At 31.5% G+C, this 24,371-nt stretch overlaps 2 protein-coding genes across 3 annotated transcripts in view; both read right to left on the bottom strand.

The window, feature by feature from the left end:
- The window catches only part of LOC126733928 (chondroitin sulfate N-acetylgalactosaminyltransferase 2), a 259,068-nt gene that overhangs the window by 71,616 nt on the left and 163,081 nt on the right, over positions 1-24,371 (bottom strand). The window lies entirely within an intron of this gene.
- On the bottom strand, positions 3,243-4,355 carry LOC126733932 (uncharacterized). Its single transcript, XM_050437419.1, has 2 exons — positions 4,189-4,355; positions 3,243-3,953 (listed from the first exon to the last, which is right to left on the bottom strand). The coding sequence occupies exons 1-2, from the start codon at positions 4,237-4,239 to the stop codon at positions 3,300-3,302; spliced, it is 705 nt and encodes a 234-aa protein (XP_050293376.1). The 5' UTR covers positions 4,240-4,355; the 3' UTR covers positions 3,243-3,299.

Genomic DNA, 24,371 nt, shown 5'->3' with positions numbered 1-24,371 from the left:
CCACTAAATATAAACGAAAACAACTAGATACGAAAAAACTACTTAACACTAACAAGAACAAGGACACAAAATTACTAAGATAAGAACTACTAAATTTTTGTCAGAATTGTCAGTAAATGACGCTAAATCATTAAACAATAATAACTGTTTATACGACAAATGGCCTCCGTAATGATGGGTGTATTCATGGCCAACTCCGCGAAAAATGAACTTCTTAACTTTTTGACATAAGAATGAAATATTTTCATAAAGTGTTTTAATTTAGCAAAAAAACAAAATGGCAGCCATAATAAAAAAAAGAAGATGAGGATGGAATCTCAGAACTGAAACGTCGAGAACAAAAACTGAATTCAGGTAAGCATTGTCCTTAAAAAGTTGTCCCAATAATGTTTTTACAGATTTTAAAAATACGTTGAAATAAAAAAAAATACAGGCCTTTTTCAAAAATGCAACTTTTTGATTTTTTTCAAATATTTCAAAATCGGAAAAAGATAAAATCGTTCTAAAAGCGGCACTAAATTGGTAACTAAATGCCCTACAAGTTTCCCCATTTAACCAATTTTCTATCTCTTATAGTTTCCAAGATACCCATACATGTACACCCAAATTGGGACACACTGTATATCTTAACAGGTCCTGTAGGCAGTCTACTAGAAACTGGAACTGAAATTTCTCTAGCATGAAAAATTGCATCAAATTATTAAAATAATTTTTGTCAACAGTTTGGTCAAATCAGTTCAACAACTCTATATATCTACTTAAGGTCCAATTTTTCGTAGCAAAAGAGAAATGTACAGTTGAACAAAGCTTCTGTGAAGAATTTGAAATAATACCTAGTTGTTAGTTAGGATTTAGAAGGATAATCGATCGACATAACAAGAAGGTGAAAACTTCGACAAATCTAACAATTTTAGATTTTAGTGAAGCCTTTGAACCTATAGACCACCAAATGATGTTAAACTACACTATTTTGGTTTCTCACAGTTAGTAATAAAGTTTTTTATAATTTCTTTTTAAATACGAAATGATGTGTATCTCTTACAAACGACTTGCGGATAAGCAAATTGAAATATAAAACAATGAAAAGGGGCGTCCCACAGGGATCCATTCTTTCACCCCTTCTGTTTGCTATACAGGGTGATTCAAAAGTAAGCGGCATCCTTTCGGGGGGCGTAATCGTTTCATATAAATAAGACAAAAAATTCCTATAAACATGGGTCTGCAAATGCTTCCTAAGGGAGTTATTTCCCTTTTAATAAGACACCTTAAAGACGATTTTTTTTCTATAACATTAAAACCGGTGTACTGTAAAACATTAGATGGTAGTTAGAATACAAATTAAAATATTTTAGGTTAGTGGCATCACCTACGAGGGTGGGTAGAGGTTAAAACATTCCTATTTCTTTTACGCTCTGGGTTTTACGATTTTTATTGAAAATTATAAAACTTTAGGATTTTTTACGTAAAAAAGGTACTTTTAGTTCATGTTGATAAAGCATGGAATTTACGAGAAAATTAACTTTAAAATAAATAAACCAGTAAATAAAGAAAAGTTGTTAGAAAGCAGCCACAAAACAAATACAGATTCAAATAGTCTTTATGACTATGTAAAAGCTCCCAACCCTAAATTGCAACGGAATCTCAATCTATGATAATAAACCATAATAAATAAGCACGGGATTTCTACAAACTAAGTTAGTGATCTCGGTAAATAATAAAATTATCCCTTTTAAAGCAGAGGCAAAGACTAGGTATAATTATAGATGGTGCTACAAAATTAGGGACACATGAATCAAAAATTAAAAACAACTTATTTCTAACTAAAAAGCATTTTTGAATTTTTTTTTAATTGACATCAAAGAAATCTTGATACTATCCTAGTATTAATATTTTTACAATCCATTAAAAAACTACAGACTATATCGCCAAACCGGCTGTATTTATAAGAAACCTGGTAATAATTTTTATGAGAAAAAAAATCATCATCTTTCATTAAAAGTTAAAATCAATAAATTTATTGCATGAATCTTTGACATATTTAGATTTTCGTAAAGCCCTTGACAGAAGCTAGATTTTTTTATTCATTGGAAAATTACTCAACCCCAAAACTAATAAGGACCTTTTTGACAAAAAAACTCATTAGCTTTCATATAAAACCAATGGAAATAAAATTGTTATATGGGTTTTCAAATTACTCATATCTTTATAAAGCCTTTGACAGAGTGGACTAATCCAAAACGGTTGCATTTACAAGCAAACTTGTATGATAACTTTTGATTGTGGTAACTAAAATTGTTAAAAAAAATAACATTGTAATAATAACGAACAAATTTGTCGGGTACTGTCCTTAAAACTTCCATGAGAAAGAGAGGGATAGGTAGCATCGTTCAAATGTAATATACTTCAATATGGCGCCCATAAGTTAAGGATGATCGCAAACAGTCAATACGTCGCATCTTTAATTATAAATTACGTTAATCTCTACAATTTTTTACTTCGCAATTTTTTTCCTATTATTTCTTAAAATTTAGATTTTTTTGACTGGTGGTAATTTAATAATAAATGTATTTAATGGTATTTTAATAATATTGAAATGGCACAACCTGCAATAATTTAACCGACCCTCGAGTTTAGTATATGCTGCAAATTCAAAATGAATACCACAACTTTCTTTGCTATATTTATGATACTGATTTGGGTTCAGGAGTTAACAAAATTGACAATTTTAGATCTTGTATCCTACATTGGAAACTCCTTTACCAGCCTGCAGCACATAAGGGTAAATTATTAAATGAGTACTCTGTTACTTGAGTAAAGCATTGGATTGGGTGACATACACAGGACTTCTAGAATAAGGATCTGCACCTCTGTTTGACAGCGTCTCTAAATTACAAAAAATTTCTTACGCGATTCTGATATTCTAGTAATTATTACACTACCCTAAAAAGAGCAAACCCTAAATTAATAACGCTTTTACAAGATTCCTCTCTTAAGGATTATTTGTCAGCTGAGTAATTGCTACGAAAAATTCAAGCTCAAATTGATATCCTGAGCTGTTAAACTTATTTGATCCAATTATTGGACAAAAATTATATATTTAAAAAGTTCGATTGAAAAAGAAGTTTTATAGTTAAAGAGTGCTATTATTTATGAGGTTTTTGATAGGCTGCCTGCAGAACCAGTTAAAATATATACGTTTCCCAGAAAGTCCCTGGTTTTGCAAAAAAAAAGGAACAACTGAATTTAAAGAAAATACTTTTATTCATAAAACAAAAAATGATCTATTTAACAAACACATTTTAAGCCTTGATGCATACAACAGCATCGTTAAAGATCTCTTGGGCCAAAGAGTTCAACACTGGCCATTCGGTCTGGACGCAACCCTCGACCATGTTGACTAAGTTGACGAGCAACTGCACGGCCTCGTCAACGTCTTGCTTCAACAATTCGTAGACGTCTCCCAAGTCGTCGATTCTGGTCAGAACGAAAGTGGTCAAACATGCGAGGTCTCCGCTATCGCAGCTGCTCAAGGTGTCAACTTCAGCCTGAGCTTTGTCGATCAATCCGCTCAATTGGCTGATGAGGGCGGTCAAGGCGTCATAGATCAAAGTGTTGTCTACGACACAGACTCCGATATCAGCGGCGAGTGTGTTGAACGCGGCATCAGTTTTGTCTTGTTCGGCCTGAATGCAGTCTAAGACGGCTTTACCATCGTCAGTGGCGGCGGGTCTGAGTTCATCGATGAATTTGACGATCACGTTGTTGATGGAGTTGGCTAGTTTGGTGATGACTTCTACGACTTCGGCTTGGATTTGGGCTTTGTCACCTTCGAGGTTCTCGACGTATTCTGATACTTTAGAGAGGATTTCACGTTCGTAGTTGAGGATTTGATTGTATATAGCTACAATTACGGCATTAAGGTCGTCATCTTTAATGGGAGATTGCTGGCTAGCCTGTAAATATTGGAAAGTGTTTATTTATTTTCATTTTTGGCTAATATTATTAGAGCTTAAGCTTATCGTACTAAGTTTTAATAGAAAAAGTTTTACCACGAAAGTACCAGTAAAAATACTGAAACTACTTACTTTCAGAAAAAAAACTAATGCCACTCTTTTATCAAATAGTCTGCCTCAACTCCAATCAGTAAATTTGAAATTACAAGAAATAAAGAATATAGAAAATACATACCTGGACAGCTAAGAGCACTCCGAAAATGGCGGCAAAAAGTTTAAAATGCATCTTTATAAAGTAGATTACTTGTTACGCTGAAGTAAGGTAAGCCAAGTAGTGTTTTTTGCAATTTTTTTCGCTCCTTATATTCGAAAAAATATTATCTTATCAATAGAAAAAGAAAGGCTTAAGTGATTTGTTTATCCAAAATAAAAATCGATAATTTAAAAAAAATTTGGTTTTACGTAATCTATCAAATAAAAGTGTTTTTAAAATATATATGTTTTTTTTTGGAGAGGATTAGATAATCTCCTTATTGATTCCCAATCAATGGTTAACCTCTTGTAACAGCGTTAAGCCAAAATAATAATCCTGGTTAAGACTTTCATAATGAAAAATCTTCCATAGAAACATCCAAATTTTGAGGTTTTTTTCAGAATTAAAAAAAATATATATATTTCATCATATCCATAGAGATATCAAAATTTTAAAATTTTTATATCTCTACAACGTTATTAATATGAAGACTAACAAAATTAAGTGAGTAAAATTTTTTCCTAGTACCATCTGATCCAATAATCAAATATAGTTTATCCAAAATTAAATCCATTGCCGGTTTTAATGCGACCACCAGCAAATTCCATAAAGTCACGCTTGGTCTCACTGATGACGTGCAATGAATTCAGTTTTGAATAGACTATATGCACATTTATTGCATGTAACAATAAACCATGTTTTTTAGACGAAACAGAAATTCGCTCCAAATAATTATTAAGAAGGCTGAGAGCCATACCAGAGTCCTGAGGTTTAAAGGACGATAGAAGTTGAGTATCAATAGCGTAGAGATGAACAGACTAAGAGTGAATATGATGAGAGAGGTCAGAGGTCCATGAATATTGCCTTCTGGTACACCATTTAAAACATTACAAGGATTGGCTCTAGTTCCATCAATCTCCACAATCTGCCTTTTCCTTGCCAAATAACTGTAAAATTACAGTCGGACAATTTGGCAATTAACATATCATGGTTTCTTAATTCAAAAACTTTACTATAATCTACGAAATCTCTATAAGAAAAAAATAGCAAATTAATGTTTCTGCTTATGTCAGAACTGACTTTGCTGGGACCCGTTGCAGTGCCACAGCCCTAATATCTTGAATAAACTCGAGAACTATCTCAAAAATAAGAATTTCGAGCATTTGGTTAAGAATTGGCAAAATACTTAGTTGGTCCAATGACGAAATATTAGCTGCCTTAGGGAAAGGTGGCCTAACGGCAGTTTTCCATATAAAGGCATATTCTGCTCTTTCTAAACTGCCATCGGATATCTTGGCAATAAAATTAAAATGAAATAATAGCACGTCTATCACACTACTTATAGTATCATCAAAAATTTACATCTAGACTATATTTTCCAGAATGATTTGTAAATATCAACTTCTGTAATTTTACGAAAGCGGAATTTGTTATAATCATCAATATTAAATAATGCGTGTAAAATTAAATAATAACTCTTGGTCAAGGAGTAGAGTGAACATTCCAATCACTAACTTTTTTCCTTGTTAACTAAGTTCTTTTAGAGTGACTTTTTACTGTATCTAATACAAATACCATATAGGCTTTCTTTTCACTACGTATTTCAAATGATAGATAATTGTTAAGGTTTATAAAATAATTTTGATCCATTTGGAAAAGTAAGCGCTTATATTCATTATAAGCCTTCGTTTTTAATTTTATCATATCTTTAATCGCTGCAGTAATATAGTAAATAATAGATATAGTATAAATTTTTTAATGGCCATCTTAACGGAGAAATCTACCTTAAATTCTAACAAAATGAGCTGTCTAGATTACTTGCGAATCCTCCATTAATTACTAAAAATTGAATGTGATTTCAACAGCACGGAGCTTCTGTAAATTTTTTTTCTCGAAACACCACTAGAATTTCGAGTTTAGAATGAATGGACGTTTTAATTGGCCAGCTAGATCGCCTGATTTAACAAAATTAGATTTTGTTTGCTACATTTAAAATAATTATTTATTTATTTAAACAGAAAATTTTTGATCTTTGAATGTTAGTTCATTTCACCTGTTTTGTTCGTAGTCCACTGTACCACGCTTTAATCTTTTAATAAATTCTAACTTATTTTTATTTTCTTTTTTTAATTCATTTATTAGGTCTTCAAGGTTTTTTTTAGCTGTTCTTCCTCGATATACATTGTCCAATATTCAGTGGACTAAAAAAATTTTGTGACTTCTAATTCGTCATTAAAATTTATACAGCAGAAGTTCACGAGATCAATATTCCTGCAGCAATTTAATTTTCCCTCCATGATTTTAAAAAATACGCTGTATGGTGCTATTTACGTAGAGATTTGATGTCGTGTTGATTGTTGACTAACTGCGTCAAAGTTATTTCTTCCTGATTGCACAATACAAAAATTGCATACAACGAAACACAAAACAACTAACTTCGCTGGTTGTCAATCACCTAGGAAGCACAAATATTTTGATTTCAAAATTTTTTCTAAAAATTCATACAAAAAAACACAGCAAATAAACAAATAAAAGCAAATTAAAACAGAACACAACTGGAGACTAGGCAGAGCCTCAAACGAAGGAAAAACATGACCGCCACGTACGACTGCTAGTCTGTCACTGCAGCAAGGGGCACAGAACACAAGAACACAGGGCACAGAGAAATGCGTGTTGCCTAATGATCATACAGAAATTCCATTGACAATTGACGTTAATGACAAGAACGGGGGGGCTATCATCTTGGGTGGCGTGTAGAGGGAAATTTAAACCTGATCTATTGCGCGATATTTGAAGCCATTTGCAGAATTACAGGAGTTGATGCATTGACTGATGAGTGATGAGAGATATATTTAAATAGAATTTTAGTTTATTTTCAAATTAAAAATACGCTTATCAGTTCAAAAATACCCACATTTTAATAAAATTGCTAATTTTGAATTTAAAAGAAAAATAAATTTTATTGTTGCATATCTCAGACATCCCTCATCACTTTCTTCAAGAATTAATACACAAAAATATTATTTGATTTAAATTTAGTTCTCAAGAAATTGCTTATTTAGCACATTCAAGTCTGGACTTTGAATATATAGATATTTACTAATAATTATAAATTAACACCATAGGTATGGAGGAAAATTTTAAATAAAAAAATGAGATTAATTTATTATATTTATATATTATTATTATTTAAAAATAATTTACTTAAGATGAATTGAAACAAATTTAACAAAGGCCTTTCAAATGCATAAAAATAGTTACAATACATGCTAAATTAAATACTGTAATTTGTAAGCATAATAATAAGAACTTTTATGTATGAATATAGAATTGTGACAGGTATAACGCATATATTTCGTTTATTAATTTCAAATATTTCTGAACTTTCAGAAAAATATTACCTGTTTTGTTCTCGTTTCCATAAGTGTTAAAAACATTATAAGAAACATGTAACAAAATCTTCTCAGGATGAATAAATTAGTTAATAATGATATAACACAAATATTTGTACAAATTAATATGCATTATGCATGTAAGCAAATAAAAACAAAATATAAATTCTAATAAAAAAATGTAACTTAATCCCTGACATAATATAAAAATTTACCTAGTGATATAAATAATATGTTTTTTTAGATTTTTTTAAAAATTATTAACAGCAAAATATTGGTATAGAAAATATATGGAGGTTTTGGTTAGTCACAATAGGATAAAGTTATCACATGCCAGAGGGATTGTCTTCACTAAGTGTGGAACATGAAACATAATAAAAGAGATTAAGCACATTTTATTCTGAAGAAGAAAAGAGTATTTATCACTATGACCTGTGTAAGTTTTCAAACCGGAGAAACCAGATTTGGAGGAAATTGGGGTACTATCCAGATTCACAGTGTCAAGGTCTGTCAAGTAAGATATTTAGTGAATTACAACTTTTTGAAGATTTTTGCTCTTGAAATGAACTTCGGCCTCCTTATTAACCGAATAAAGATGTTCTCTCTCAATGTGAGCAACATCATTGAATACATCTTATGGCACATTATGGGACTGAGTTGCAAATAGGACTTTTTTTTGCATTAGGGGCCTTTGGCCTTTTATGTTCACTTTGCATTTCAATTTTATGTGTCCCATGTAAGTTGTACAGGATTATCAGGGTTGTTAAAATTGAAACCAGAAAAATGTTGAAAAGGATGGATTTGATGGAAATTAAAAAAATCTATGATTTCTGTGACTTCTTAACTTAGATGAAGACAAGGAAATGGAAATACCAGAAATTTTGATCGGTAGAATATGGAGTGAATTAGAATTGAATTGTAAAAATTGAGAACTGTGATATAGATATGTCTTAAATAGGACTGAATCTACAATTTTACCTTGGAAAATGAGAATACATCCAAAATGCACCTCAACATTATTACAAAATACTTAGTTATGTCTTAATTGAAAAATTCACCTGTCCTCTGCTCTGCGTTGCTCTGCAATCAGAAAATTACAAAAAAACTACAAAAAGCTATAAAATTAATTAAGAACTTTAAATTAGAAGAAGGTGATGGGCCTTGGCTTGTTTTCCACCCAAAGGAAACATAAAAAAGACAGTCGAGTTGTCAAATACCACAGTTAAAATATCATATTTGACGTACATCAAAAATTAGCCAATAAGAATCAGTCGACCATCTTGGATAGCAGACTATTCCGCGCCGCCATGTTCAACCTTCACGCCCATGGCAAGAGGGAAAAAAATTAGAGAGAGCAACTTCCAATATGGTATCTGCAAAATTAATTAGAAGGACTACGTACAGAGGCAAAATTGATTGGATACAATGCACGATTTGTGGACTTTGTTGTAAAGAAAGCGAACATTGTTGGCAACACAAAACTAAATCTTTTATATTTCCGTTGGATATCGCTATAAAATTCTGCGCCCTTAAGAGTTAAACCTTTTTAATCTGGAGTCGCTGAAATTTGAAATGCAAAACCATTTTATAAACACGCTCGTCGGCTCGAATCGACGTTTTTCCACGGGGAGTGAAGTTTTTCGGGCCGAACGGCTGAGGGTTCGTCCGTAATAAAAGTGAATTAACTTTTTGCGGCTCGTGCCCCCCCCTAAAACTGGAAAAAAGAGGGCCAAAACCTCGTCTTCCTTTGTGTTATTAATCTTTTATAAGGGCGCCTTATAGTGCTTTATATGTTTTAGTTGGGGTAAGTGGGTGAGTGTGTTAGACTGAGGGTAAATTGACCTTCAGGAACGTTAGCCATAGCAGACTAAAGGAGATGAGAAGTTCTAAACCGCTCTATAAGGGTGAAAGTATGTACAATCCTTGGCATTATGAAGAATGAACCCCTAGTTCTTCTGCAATCGGCGGTTAAAGGTTTGCTTTTTTTCGAATCTTGGCATATAGTAGTAGTAGTAGTAGTAAGGGTGGGGGAACTAGAGCTCGGCACGTAGGCATGAGCAGTCCCTTTTCGCCAACCCCAGAATCACCCTACGCCTCAACTCTCAATGCGCGGTCTTGATTGGGTCGGCCCGTCCTTTTAATAAAGGCTTGCACGTTGTCCCAGTCCAGATATTTAAGATCTTCCTGCTGGAGTGTCGTTGCTCCGAAAATTTTCCTTCTTAGGCGACTCCACCTATCACAGATACCTAGTATGTGGTATGAAGTTTCCTCCCCTGTATCGCAATTCTGACAGAGTGGGCTTTCTTATATCAAGAAGGTGTAGATGCCAGTTTAGACTGTTGTGTCCGGTCAGGATTCTCACCAAGTCTTTGATACTTTGTCGGTTCTTTATTAGCAGTCGCCTTGCTTTAGAGCCGTCATGGTCTGGTATCATTTCCTTGGCCTGTCTACATCCTTCTGTCCTTCTCCAATTTTTCCTTGTTTTTTCCCAGGCCCAATTATTAAGTGCCTGGGAGATTTGTTTTTTGCTAAGACCGAGACAAGGTTCGGGGCCTACGAAGGGGTTAATGGAACCTTGTCTTGCCAGTTCGTCGGCCCGCTCCTTGCCTTCAACACCTTGGTGTCCTGGGACCCACCTCAGTCTCACTTCCTTGTGTGCTGCAAGCCTTTTCAATGCGTCTCTACATTCCTGGACTAGCGCTGAGCTGGCCTTGGGTCTCTGAATCGCCTTGAGGGCACAGCTTGACTATCGGAGTAGATGCAAATCCCCCCGTCACCTTCCAATGCCTCTGGTTTGTTCGCTACTTCGAGTATAGCAAAAACCTCCGCTTGGGAAACAGTGGTGTGTTTCCCTAGCGGGAAGGATTCCTCTGTGTTCGTTTCCATCCTGTACAGTCCGGCTCCGGCTAAATTGGTGCTTTTTATCCATGATCCATCTATGTACCAGGCCTGGAAACCACTTGGCTCTTTAATTTGGTTCGCCGACCATTCTTCCCTTGTCGGGATTTCGACTAGAAACCCCTTCTTTAACCTTAGTTTGCCATTTTCTTAGTGCATCTGGATAAATCTTAGCATAGAAATAGTTTGTATCTTCGACTTGTACAACATATGGTCAAAGATGTCTAAGCCTAGGAGCCCTTAAGATGTCAAGGCTTGTTAGAAATTGTACTCGCCTCATTAAGACTAGTGCTATTCCAGATCTTCTTCTTAAATTAACTTTTAGGCACAAAATTATGGGAAGCCATGGGTGTTGTACTCGATTTCGGGGGTATTTTTATTGTTTGCCGGAACTTGCTTCTTTGAATATCAATAGTAATGAATTTATTTTACCTAAGGACCAGGAGTTGTTGGGTAAAAGTTTTGCCAAAATGGGTAATAAACTGGGTTGCGTATATCATTGTTAGTAATCTGTCAAACAACTATGGTAGCGTGTATCCACCATGCACCGAGAAAGTCAAATCGTTTGAAACAACATTTTTAGGTTAAAATTTAGTTGTTGAGTAAACATTTCAAACTTTATTTTAACAAACTCTAAGGCGTCAGTAGCATTTACTGCATATTTTCATTCAAAATTTAGAAAACAATTATTTCAAACTGTAAGTCATTAAATTTATTTTTAGTTGGTATCAGATTATATTGCTTTATCTTTGAGCAAACCAATGTTTTTTATATTGATTCAATATTTGACGAATATTGATTCAGCATTTTAAATGTTTGTTCAACATTTTAGTTTCTTCAGTACAAAACATTAAAAACATGTTTAAATATTATTTTAATTATAAGCTTTATTGAATTAACATTTAAAGATTATTATTTTAACTCTTTAACATATTAGAAATACTATGGTAATGCGTACCAGTTGGGGACGTAACTTTTCTTCTTCTCTCGGCCTGATTCGTGTAATAAAAAATCTTTCCATTCTTTGGATATTACATAATACACTTCAGTTATTGAATTAAATTGCATAACTTAAATAGATACGAAAAACAATTTGATTAGACTTAAAAGAACTAATAAGAAAAATTTATTTGTTTAAAAAATGCACTTACATCACCTTTATATTTCTCTCTGTTTTTAAAATGATCCAAATATTTCTAAAAATTTTCTACATTTTGTAATTTTACTTTTAACTTAGAATTTAAAATTATTTTTTTTTTTAAAGTTTAGGGCATTACACAATAGCACTTTAAAAATTAATTAACGCTGTGCATAACTTAACTGGATGCGAAGAGCATTTACTTACAGAAATTATTTTTTAATTAAAAATTTACTTATAATTTAATTAATTATAAATGAAATCTAATTAATTTCTGGGTAAAATAACTAAAATAGATTTATGATAACTCCTGCTGACGGAAGTAGATTAAATATGTACTGGATGTATGAAAGTTTTAATTTTTTTTTTTAGATATTTTATTATTATATTTTATATGTAGCTTTTTTATGATAGATAAAAAATGTTATATTTATTTATATTATTACTACTATTATTTTAATCTAATTTTATCGCAAAATTAAAATTTTTTTTGAAATTTTTGAGATTATAGATAAATGCGTTTTAACATTTGAAAGGGGGTCATCTCAATCTTCTAGACTATTGCTACAATATTCAAAAATGTTAATATTAATTCCCTCGGAATATTGTTGTTAATATAATTGTAATTATAATTGTTAATATGTTGTTATTTTAAATATAATTTTAAAAAAGCTATATATATATATAGCTTTTTATATATTTATATTTGTATTTTTTAAGAAGTAGGCCTTCTCGTGGTTTTTATAGTTTTTTAATTTTAATTTTCATAACAAAATTAAATAGGATATTGAAAAAAAAGAAACGAGCTCAGGGATTAATAGATTAGGCCTCAGCTCCTAGGTATATAAAAAAATCTATTATACCTCAAGTAAATTATTGTATTTAAAACTTATTGAACTTAAATTAAATTAAGTATATCGAACGGTATCATTACAGATTTGAGTTCATATTTCTTTTAAATACGTGAATTAGTCTATTTTCTTCTTCTTTCCATTTTTTTGAGCATGTGAGACAGTAATTTCTAAATTGATTTTTGCATAAGTGACCCAATAAAATAAGTAACTCATTATGAATTCGTCACAACAATACAGTATTTAATTAAAATTGACAACATGCGTTTAAAAGTTCTTTTATTTTATCAGATATTGTGTTTCAATAAACCAATCCATGCATAAATCAAGAACATAAATAACAATAAAATTATATTTTATAATATAAAACTCATAAGAAAGGCAAATAAGTAAACCGTTTTCTAAAAGCCAACAAAGGTTCCCAAAAATAGACCTCTCCTCGTCAGGCAACACTTAACGTAAATTAACGTCCCACGATCATTTTATATTTATTTTAACGTATTAATTAAAATGTAGCTAAGAGTTAATTAAGGGAAGCGTTTATTAGATCTTCAAGGGAAAAGAGGGCACCCCGACGGAGCGAACTTAAGGCGAACAAAAAAATAAATCTCTATAGCCCAAACTCCGCCCGACATAATAGTCTATAAACCGACGATGCCAGAAATTTAGATGGTAATTAAAAAAGTTTATGGCCTACTACTACGAAGTTTAATTGTTATAAGACTTCAATTTAAGAGCAAACACCCTCCCGCCCACACCCACCTTCCCCGAAGAGATTTAGAGCCCTTAGGGATTTAACTTTTTCGGGGGATGCACGAAGGATAAAGGGTTAAGATTATACAGGATTTAGTCTGTGTCAAAGATTTATTTATTTTAATTATTTTTTGATGTGTTGTTATTTTACTCCCACCGCTAGCAGGAAGTCTCCATTATTTAATTATACCAGGGCACCCAATATACTTACAGAAGCAGGAACCTGAGAGGGAATACCTTTATAAGGGAAATCTTGATGGAACTTTGAAAGAGGTGCCAAAAGTTGATATTCCTCCTAAAGTCAAGGAAATCATAATGAAGGCAATATCAAATCGGTATCACTTACCACAATTCACTATGAACATTCTGGAAAATACTAAAGTGTACATCTTGACCGTTTTTCGTTTTTCGTTTTTCTCAAAAGCTTGGGGTAATTTTTCCAATTTTTCGAGACTGGTTAAGTGAAGTCTCAAGTGTCTCAAGCTCCTAGAATAAGTTTTGGATTTATTCCAGGGGTCACTTTGTCCATTTCTTTAGTCAATTGTAAATTTTTTTCAAGTAGAATAATTTTTTATTTCTTTCAGGCATTTTTTTGGCAATAGGGTAATTTATTCAGTTCTTTCATGCAGTTAAAAAGATTTTTCATATTTTTCAAGCTCTTGGAATATGTTTTTTATTTTCCCCATTTTGCAGACAGTTGAAGCAATTTTTTTCAGCAAGGTCCCAAGCTTCTGGAATTTTGTTTTTATTTATTTTAGACGTCATTTTTTTTTAAGCTCCTGGACTAAATTTTAATTTTTTTAGACAATTGGGATCGATTTTTTCATTCTTTCTTCAAAAATCAAAGGGAATAATTTTTCATTTCTCTCAGGGTGTTGAGGTAATTTTTTAAATTTTTCCATGCAGATGGGACAATTTTTCCAATTTTTCCTGGCTGCTGGAATAGGCTCTCAAATGTGTCAAGCTCCTGGAGTACGTTTTTCATTTATTCCATTTTTTTCTATAAAAAATATTTCTCAATTGGAATATTTTTTTTATTTCTTCCAGACAGTTGAAGCAATTTTTCAAAGGTCTCAAGCTCCTGGAATAATTTTTTCATTTATTTCAGAAGTAATTTTTGACGTTTTCCAGACAATTGAAATAATTTCTCATGGGTCTGAAGTTTCTGGACTAATTTTTAATTTCTTCCAGGCAGTTGAAAGAGGCTTCCATGTTTCTAAAGCTCCTGGTATAATTTTGTTTTTTTCCAGGTAGTTGAGATAGTTTTTTCCAATTTTTCCAGGCTGTTGTAGGAAGTTTGCAAGCGTCTCAAGGTCTTGGAACAAAATTTCCATTTATTTCATTTTGTTTTTCCATGCAGTTGAATGGGGTTTTAATGTGTTTTAAGCTCCTGGTAGATTTTCACATTTGTTCCAGACAGTTGGGATATATTTTCCAATTTTTTCAGGCTGCTAGAATAAGCTCTCAAATGTGTCAAGCTCCCGGAGTACTTTTTTTATTTATTTCATTTTTTCTATCAATTGAAAATATTTCTCAATTGGAATAATTGTTAATTTCTTCCAGGCAGTTGAAGCAATTTTTCAAAAGTCTCAGGCTCCTGGAATAATTCTTTCATTGATTTCAGAAGTAATTTTTGACTTTTTCCAAGCAATTAAAATAATTTCTCAAGGGTCTTAAGTTTCTGGACTAATTTTTCATTTTTTATTCAGACAATTAGGATCAATTTTTCCATTGCTCGAGACAGTTGGCGTAAATTCCTAAGTATCTCAAGCTCCTAAAAAAATATTTTTTTAACTAATTTTGAGAATCATTTTTCATATTTTTCAGGCAACTGATATCATTTTTCATATACGTTAAATTCCTAAAATAATTTTTCATTTATCTTGTGCAGTTAGGGTCATTTTTCAAGTTGTTCTAGGCAATTTCTGAGGGTTTTTGACTCTTCCAAACTGCTGGAAAAAAAATTCATTTAGTGTTGGGATCATTTTTCACATTTTTCAGGACATTTAAGATGTGTCAGACTCCTAGAATATTTTCTATTATTTCTTCCAGGTAGTTGAAATTATTTTCAACTACCTGGAAGGTAATTGGGCTAATTTTTTCTAATTTTTCCAGGCTATTGTACGAAGTTTGCAAGTGTCTCAAACTCCTGGAATAAAATGTTCGTTTATTCCAGAAATCACTTTTCCCATTTTTTTATTCAATTAAAAAAAACTCTTAGGTGGAATAATTTTTAATTTTTTCCAGGCAGTTGAAAGGGTCTTTCATGTTATTAAAGCTCGTGGTATAATTTTTTATTTTTCCAGGTAGTTGGGGTAGTTTTTTCTAATTTTTCCAGCCTGTTTCAGGAAGTTCGCAAGCGGCTCAAGCTCCCTTTGAAAATTATTCCACTTGATTCTCAAGTGGAATAATTTTTCGTTTCTTTCAGGCTGTTGAGGTTATTTTTTAAGTTTTTTCCATGCAGTTGAATAGAGTTTTTATGTGTTTTAAGCTCCTGGTAGATTTTCTTATTTTTTCCAGATAGTTGAGGTAATTATTCTAATTTTTCCGGGCTGCTAGAATAATTTCTCAAATATGTCAAGCTCCTAGAGTACGTTTTTTATTTATTCCATTTTTTCTATCAATGGATCTCAATTTTTCATTACTTCCAGGCAGTTAAAGCAATTTTTAAAGATCTCAAGCTCTTGGAATAATTTTTTCACTTATTTCAGAAGTAATTTTTGACCAGGTTTTCCAGGTAATTGAAATTATTTCTTAAGTGTCTTAGGTTTCTGGACTAATTTATCATTTTTTCCAGACAGTTAAAAAGGACTTCCATGTTTCTAAAGCTCCTGGTATAATTTTTCGTTTTTTCATTTTTAAGACAGTTGAGGTAGTTTTTTCTAATTTTTCCAAGCTATTGTAGAAATTTCCGTTTATTTTATTTTGTTTTTTCATGGAGTTAAATGGGATTTTCGTGTGTTTTAAGCTCCTGGTAGATTTTCTCATTTGTTTCAGATAGTTGGAATAATTTTTCCAATTTTTCCTGGCTGCTGGAATAGGCTCCCTATAGGCTATATGTCAAGCTCCTGGAGTAAATTTTTTAATTATTCAATTTTTTCTATCAATTGAAAATATCTCTCAATTTTTCATTACTTCCAGGCAGTTAAAGCAATTTTAAAAAAAGATCTCAAGCTCTTGGAATAATTATTTAATTTATTTCAGAAGTAATTTCTGACGTTTTCCAGGCAATTGAAATAATTCCTCAAGGGTCTTAAGTTCCTGCAATAATTTTACATTTTTTCCAGGCAGTTGAAACGGGCTTTTATGTTTCTAAAGCTCCTGGTATAATTTTTCGTTTTTTCCAGGTAGTTTTTTCTAATTTTTTCAGGCTGTTGTAGGAAGTTCGCAAGCATCTCAAGCTCCTGAAACAAAATTTCCATTTATTTCATTTTGTTTTTCCATGCAGTTGAATGGGATTTTCATGTATTTTAAGCTCCTGGTAGATTTTCCTATTTTTTCCAGACAGTTGGGATAATTTTTCCAATTTTTCCTGGCTGCTGGAATAAGCTCTCAAATATGTCAAGCTCCTGGAGTACGTTTTTTATTTATTCCATTTTTTCTACCAATTAAAAATATTTCTCAATTTTTCACTACTTCCAGGCAGTTAAAGCAACTTTTTAAAGATCTCAAGCTCTTGGAATAATTTTTTCATTTATTTCAAAAGTAATTTTTGACGTTTTCCAGGCAATTAAAATAATTTCTCTGAAGTTTCTGGACTAATTTTTAATTTTTTCCAGGCAGTTGAAAGGGGCTTCCATGTTTCTAAAGCTCCTGGTATAATTTTTGGTTTTTTCCAGGTATTTGGGATAGTTTTTTTCTAATTTTTTTCAGGCTGTTGTAGGAAGTTCGGAAGCATCTCAAGCTCCTGGAACAAAATTTCCGTTTATTTCATTTTGTTTTTCCATGCAGTTGAATGGAGTTTTTATGTGTTTTAAGCTCCTGGTAGATTTTCTTATTTTTTCCAGACAGTTGGGATATATTTTCCAATTTTTTCAGGCTGCTAGAATAAGCTCTCAAATGTGTCAAGCTCCTGGAGTACGTTTTTTATTTATTCAATTTTTTTCTATAAAAAATATTTCTCAATTGGAATATTTTTTTTATTTCTTCCAGACAGTTGAAGCAATTTTTCAAAGGTCTCAAGCTCCTGGAATAATTTTTTCATTTATTTCAGAAGTAATTTTTGACGTTTTCCAGACAATTGAAATAATTTCTCATGGGTCTGAAGTTTCTGGACTAATTTTTAATTTCTTTCAAGCAGTTGAAAGAGGCTTCCATGTTTCTAAAGCTCCTGGTATAATTTTCTTTTTTTCCAGGTAGTTGAGATAGTTTTTTCCAATTTTTCCAGGCTGTTGTAGGAAGTTCGCAAGCATCTCAATCTCCTGGAACAAAATTTCCGTTTATTTAATTTTGTTTTTCCATGCAGTTGAATGGGATTTTCGTGTGTTTTAAGCTCCTGGTAGATTTTCTCATTTGTTCCAGACAGTTGGGATATATTTTCCAATTTTTTCAGGCTGCTAGAATAAGCTCTTAAATGTGTCAAGCTCCCGGAGTACTTTTTTTATTTATTCCATTTTTTCTATCAATTGAAAATATTTCTCAATTGTAATAATTTTTCATTTCTTCCAGGCAGTTGAAGCAATTTTTCAAAGGTCTCAAGCTCTTGGAATAATTTTTTCATTTATTTCAGACGTAATTTTTGACGTTTTCCAGGCAATTAAAATAACTTCTCAAGGGTCTTAAGTGCCTGGAATAATTTTACATTTTTTCCAGGCAGTTGAAAGGGGCTTTTATGTTTCTAAAGCACCTGGTATAATTTTTCGTTTTTTCCAAGTAGTTTTTTCTAATTTTCCAGGCTGTTGTAGGAAGTTCGCAAGCGTCTCAATCTCCTGGAACAAAATTTCCGTTTATTTCATTTTGTTTTTTCATGAAGTTAAATGGCATTTTCGTGTTTTTTAAGCTCCTGATAGATTTTCTTATTTTTTCCAGACAGGATAATTTTTCCAGTTTTTCCAGGCTGCTGGAATAGGTTCTCAAATATGCCAAGCTTCTGGAGTACGTTTTTTATTTATTCCATTTTTTATATCAATTGAAAATATTTCTCAATTTTTCATTACTTCCAGACAGTTAAAGCAATTTTTTAAAGACCTCAATCTCTTGGAATAATTTCTTCATTTATTTCAGAAGTAATTTTTGACGTTTTCCAGGCAATTGAAATAATTTCTTTAGGGTCTTAAGTTTCTGGACTAATTTTTCATTTTTTCCAGGTAGTTGAAAAGGGTTTTTATGTTTCTAAAGCTCCTGGTATAATTTTTCGGTTTTTCCAGGTAGTTTTTCCTAATTTTTCCAGGCTGTTGTAGGAAGTTCGCAAGCATCTCAAGCTCCTGGAACAAAATTTCCGTTTATTTCATTTTGTTTTTCCATGCAGTTAAATGGGATTTTCATGTGTTTTAAGTTCCGAGTAGATTTTCTCATTTGTTCCAGCCAGTTGGGATATATTTTCCAATTTTTTCAGGCTGCTGGAATAGGCTCTCAAATATGTCAAGCTCCTGGAGTAAGTTTTTTATTTATTCCATATTTTATATCAATTGAAAATATCTCTCAATTTTTCATTACTTCCAGGCAGTTAAAGCAATTTTAAAAAAAGATCTCAAGCTCTTGGAATAAATTTTTCATTCATTTCAGAAGTAATTTTTGACGTTTTCCAGGCAATTGAAATAATTTCTTAAGGGTCTTAAGTTTCTGGACTAATTTTTCATTTTTTGCAGGCAGTTGAAAGGGGCTTCCATGTTTCTAAAGCTTCTGGTATAATTTTTCGTTTTTTTCAGGTAGTTTTTTCTAATTTTTCCAGGCTGTTGTAGGAAGTTCGCAAGCATCTCAATCTCCTGGAACAAAATTTCCGTTTATTTCATTTGTTTTTCCATACAATTGAATGGGATTTTCATGTGTTTTAAGCTCCTGGTAGATTTTCTTATTTTTTGCCAGACAGCTGGGATAATTTTTCCAATTTTTCCAGGCTGCTGGAATAGGCTCTCAAATGTGTCAAGCTCCTGGAGTAAGTTTTTTATTTATTCAATTTTTTCTATCAATTGAAAATATTTCTCAATTGGAATAATTTTTCATTTCTTCCAGGCAGTTGAAGCAATTTTTCAAAGGTCTCAGGCCCTGGAATAATTTTTTCATTTATTTCAGAAGTAATTTTTGACGTTTTCCAGGCAATTGAAATAATTTCTCAAGGGGCTTAAGTTTCTGGTCTAATTTTTCATTTGGGACAATTTTTCCATTGCTCGAGACAGTTGGAGTAAATTCTTAAGTATCTCAAGCTCCTGAAAAAATAATTTTTTAACTAATTTTGAGGATCATTTTTCATATTTTCCACGCAACTGATGTCTTTTTTCATATACGTCAAACTCCTAAAATAATTGCTCATTTATCTTGTGCAGTTAGGGTCATTTTTCAAGTTGTTTCAGGCAATTTCTGGGGCTTTTTGACTCTATCAAACTGCTATAAAAAATTTTCATTTAGTCTTGGGATCACTTTTCACATTTTCCAGGCATTTCAAACAATTTCTCAAGTGCCTGGAATAATTTTTCATTTTGTCCACACACTAGAGACAATTTTTTTAAATCCAGGACGTAATTTATTGTCTTGAGTCTCTCAAGTTTCTGACATAATTTCTCATTTATTTCAGGAGCCATTGTTCACATTTTTCAGACGTTTTCAATATTTTCTCAAGTTCGTAGACTAATTTTTAATTTTTTTAGAGGCCATTTTTCATAATTTTCCAGTTAATTGAAGTACGTTTTCAACTGTTTCAAGTACCTTCTTAACAATTTTTAAAATTTTTCAGAAACTAGGGTAACGGGTCCAATTAGTTGAACTGAATTTTAAAAAGTGAAAGATCTATTGAAAAAAAAATTGTATTTGTCATATTTAGGTGCTTTTTCCAATATTTTCAATTTTTCCACGAGCTTGAAACCAGGTATTCACACGCCATGAATCCATCACAAACCATAAAAATTTTAAAATAAATTTGTAAAATAAGATATCAGCTATAATAAGACTAATAATGAATGCCTTAAAGAAGATGTGGTTTCGTGCGTCCAGTGATGAGGAGTCAATAAAAATAAATAAAACTCTATACTAGAAAGTACTGATAAAAATAGAAGTAAAACTGTTGTTAAACTAGCAAAAGAAATTGCAGTTAATCATAAAATTAGTGACAAAGAAGCAGCAGTAGTAAATGAAACATTTTTATCACTGAAGCTTGAAAGCAGTCAGGGAACTAGAAATTTTTATTCTTTATAAAATTCCAACAAATGTGTTGATCAAATCAAAGAGTAAAGCTAATGAAGTTAAGTCAAGAAGTACATACCTGTATAAATGAAGTTAGAGAAGAATCAGTAAGAATTATTGCAAGAGAAACTAAAGAATCACATTTAATGACTCAAAATAGCAAAATTGGTAGTAAAACAAGAAGTTCAGCATAGAAAAAGAAGCCAAGAGTGCAAGGATATGCAGAAAAAAACGCCTCAAAATGCTTCTAAGGAGAGAAAAATCGGAGAAAACAGGATTACTCGTAGTGGAAAAAAGAGAAAATAGCTGCAGCAAGACTAACACTGAAAAAACTATTTTTATTGATACTAGTACATTTGAAAACGGTGATACTAGTGGCACAAAATCAGCTTCAAAGCAATAAAAGTCACTATTTCCTTGAAAACTCGTAAGTCGTATCAGTGACTGTTAAGAATCCACAAGAAAGTAAAAACTCACACAGACTTCTAAATTCCATAAAAATACTGAAAGAAACTTAAAAAATTAATAGAGAACTGTAGATAATATCTAAGTGCAAAATAGCAAAGCTAAAAGTGCTCTTACCAAATTAGTAAAAGAGAGGTTTATTACAGGAGCTATTAAACACTCTCAGATACTAGATGGAACAAGAGACATAAAAAATAAAAATGTCAAAGGTATAAAAGAACATTAATAAAAAGATACAAGAACAACCTCTAAAAGTTGATAAAAAAAAGATGAATAGTGAAAGAATTGTTCCTCTTAAGACTAACAAAGATGACAAGGGATTTGTAGCTGCTGTTGAAAAATCAGTAAATACAATAAGGGTTATTCCAATTACCATGAAAGATTGTCAGAAACATGAGACACCTTATGTGAACTCTTCCAAGAACTCTGAGGGTACAGAAGGTTCTGTGGGTGAGGAACAAGAAGAATCTTTACTGATACTAAGGACTAAAGAGGAAGGAGATATTTGCAAGTAAATCTTAATGAATTGTTCTTATTGATACTGGATGTAACACAGATAAAAATTATGGAAGTATATTTTATAGTTGAAGTTAATAAAGGATCAACAGGAATACCCAAGATTATTCCAGTATTAAAGATTCTCGGGAAGATAAGAGACATTTCAGCCAGTTTTCAGGATTTTTAAGGAGTTCTAAAGTCCCAAAGGGTCCTAGGAGTATAAAATACCTTCACTCATAAGAGAAAAGAGAAAGGCTATATTCCTAAGTAACAAGATTAATACTAAGAAGTTCTTATTGATATTGAAACCAACAGTGATAAAAATGAGAGTACTCTCGTTGATTTTGCTGGAAAAGTTGATAAAGGAATAAATAGAATTATTCAAGTATAATCATCGATGATACGAGTAATACGATGATCGAGTGATCTCTTAGACTTTCTGAAGAGCTTTCAAATAGTTCTTTACTTTATTATTTATTTACTTATTTTTTTAAAATTATTAACGAAATAAAAATGGTCTTTACAATCTCCTTTTTTGAAGAATTATTTATTAAAAAATGTATTAAAAATGTGTGAGTTTTTTCAGTTTGAAGTTAGAAGTGCGTTCCTATAGTTCTATATTAAATTTTGAGTAAGAAAAAATTAAATTTTCTGTTGTTTTGTCTATAGCAAATGGAGTAATGGGTAAGTAATTGGAGAAACCACGTAAGAAAATTTTGACAACTTCATATTTCAATTATTTTAAAACTACCCTCATAATACGTTTTAAAATGCAATTTTATGCCTAAAAATAAAGCACAAATTTTCGACCTGCATTCAGTTTCTCTGTTACTACCTGCACAATCACAAAATTAACATTTTTTTTGCATAATTCGATGAGCCACTTATGAAAAACCAACACCTGGATACTTCAATTTAAGTTGACTTATCGTTTTTGAAAATACGAGAACCTTTTATTGAAATGTAAATGCATTAAATGATTAAAAAGTTTGTTGCCAAGGTAGTAGAAATTCAAAACAATAATAAATTTTTTGAGTGTTTTATTATTTAATACAGATTTAGATAATCAAGCGGTTATTTATATATGAGTTACCAAAGTGAAACATCTTAAAAAAATAAGGTATTGAAAATAAAAAAATATTTAGTTTTAATATGTTACTGTTATAAACAGGCATTTTTTGCATATTAGAATTAGCAAACAGGATTGAAATAGAAGCTGAAACTTTGTTAATTAAATTTAAAGAGAATCAGCCACATCAAAGTCCAAAATCTTAAAAGCCAATAGGGATATTTCATATATTTTCGCCTTTTTTGGCAGTGCTATCTAGAGGCAATATGTGATCGTCAAAATGGCGAGTGACTTTAAAATTCAAAATCCTAAAAACGAATATAAATGTTCTCATTAAGTAAGAAGCACGTTATTCAAAAGAATATTCTATACAAATATTGCTCAAGGTCTAATTCAATCAATATAGTAATTTCTAAAATATTCGCCTTTTTTGGCCAAAATCCTAAAAGCGAATTGGAATATTCTCATTAAATAAAAAGCATGGTATTCAGAAGAATATTCTTTACCAATGTTAAGGTCTAACTCAATCTAATTACTAATTTTTAAATTATTTGCTTATTTCACAGTGACGCCCAAAGACACTATCGGATTCTTAGAGTGACCACTCACTTTAAAGTCTAGAATCTAAAGAACGAAGAAGAATATTCTTACTAAATAAAAAGCCGAATATTAAACAGAATATTCTAGATAAATACTACTTAGTTTCAACTAAATTCAAACGGATATTTTTGAAATATCCGAGATTTTATGCAGTTGTATCTGAAAAGTATGTCCCTTCCTCAGAGTGACCATTACCAAAGTCTAAAATCCAAATAACTAATAAAAATATTTTCATTAAATAAAAGCATATTATTTAAAAGAATGTTCTTAGCAAATGTTATCCAAAGTCCAATTTTATCCAAATAGACAATTTATAAATATTCTAGCTTTTAGGCAGGTGTTTCCGAAAAGCATGTCTGATAATCAAAGTGACCACTCATTTCAAAGTTCAAAATCTTAAAAACTATTAAGAATATTTTCATTATATAAAAAGCATAAAGTTAGCAAGAATGTTTTTAACAAATGTTGTCATTTATAAGTCCCAGATCATTCAAATAGACATTTTACAAATATTCCAACTTTTAGGCAGGAGTCTCTGAAAAGTCGGTCTGATCATCAAAGTGACCATTCACTTCAAACTATAAAATCTAATTAACTAATAGGAATAATTTCATCAAAAAAATAGCCTAATATTCAGAAAAATATTTTTTACAAATATTGTTTAAGGCTCAACTCAATGTATATAAAAATTTAAAATATCCGTCAGTGTTGGCAATGGTGTCTATAAGAGCAATGAAAAAAAAGTGGTTAGAGCACAAATAAAAAAACACCAAAGTCTAATAGATTATAATAATTCCAACTAAAATCAAATTAAACTAAAACCACTACAAATTCTGAACTGAGACTGCTCCAAGTAGTTCATTAGCGCGTTCTATTTATGTTTTAGTTAGAACACGATACAAGTTTGTTTCGAAGCTATAATGAAATTTGTCTAGGGAGCCACACAGTGTGCTTTTCTACTCAAAAGACACCATCCTAGCCATCGTTTGTCTTTGAGAGCTTACGAGAAACCTCTTTGAAGCACATTTATTACATAAATGTATACCCATTTTCTGTTTTATTTAATTTTTAGCTTAAATAGTTGTCCTTCCGCCAATTCAAACAATAATATAACCGGGACGACAGCAAACTCCCCTTTATAAATTGTCAGTTTACCCGATAAAAGC

Source organism: Anthonomus grandis, chromosome 3 (genome assembly GCF_022605725.1).
Source record: "Anthonomus grandis grandis chromosome 3, icAntGran1.3, whole genome shotgun sequence".
Classification (NCBI taxonomy): Eukaryota; Metazoa; Arthropoda; class Insecta; order Coleoptera; family Curculionidae; genus Anthonomus; species Anthonomus grandis.
This window is presented reverse-complemented; position numbering and strand designations above follow the sequence as displayed.

Bases quoted from the DNA above. Each gene is read 5' to 3' on its own strand.
- LOC126733932 (XM_050437419.1), bottom strand. From the start codon at position 4,239: ATGCATTTTAAACTTTTTGCCGCCATTTTCGGAGTGCTCTTAGCTGTC. The intron at 3,954-4,188 runs GTATGTATTTTC...CAATATTTACAG, and splicing joins GAGTGCTCTTAGCTGTCCAG to GCTAGCCAGCAATCTCCCAT.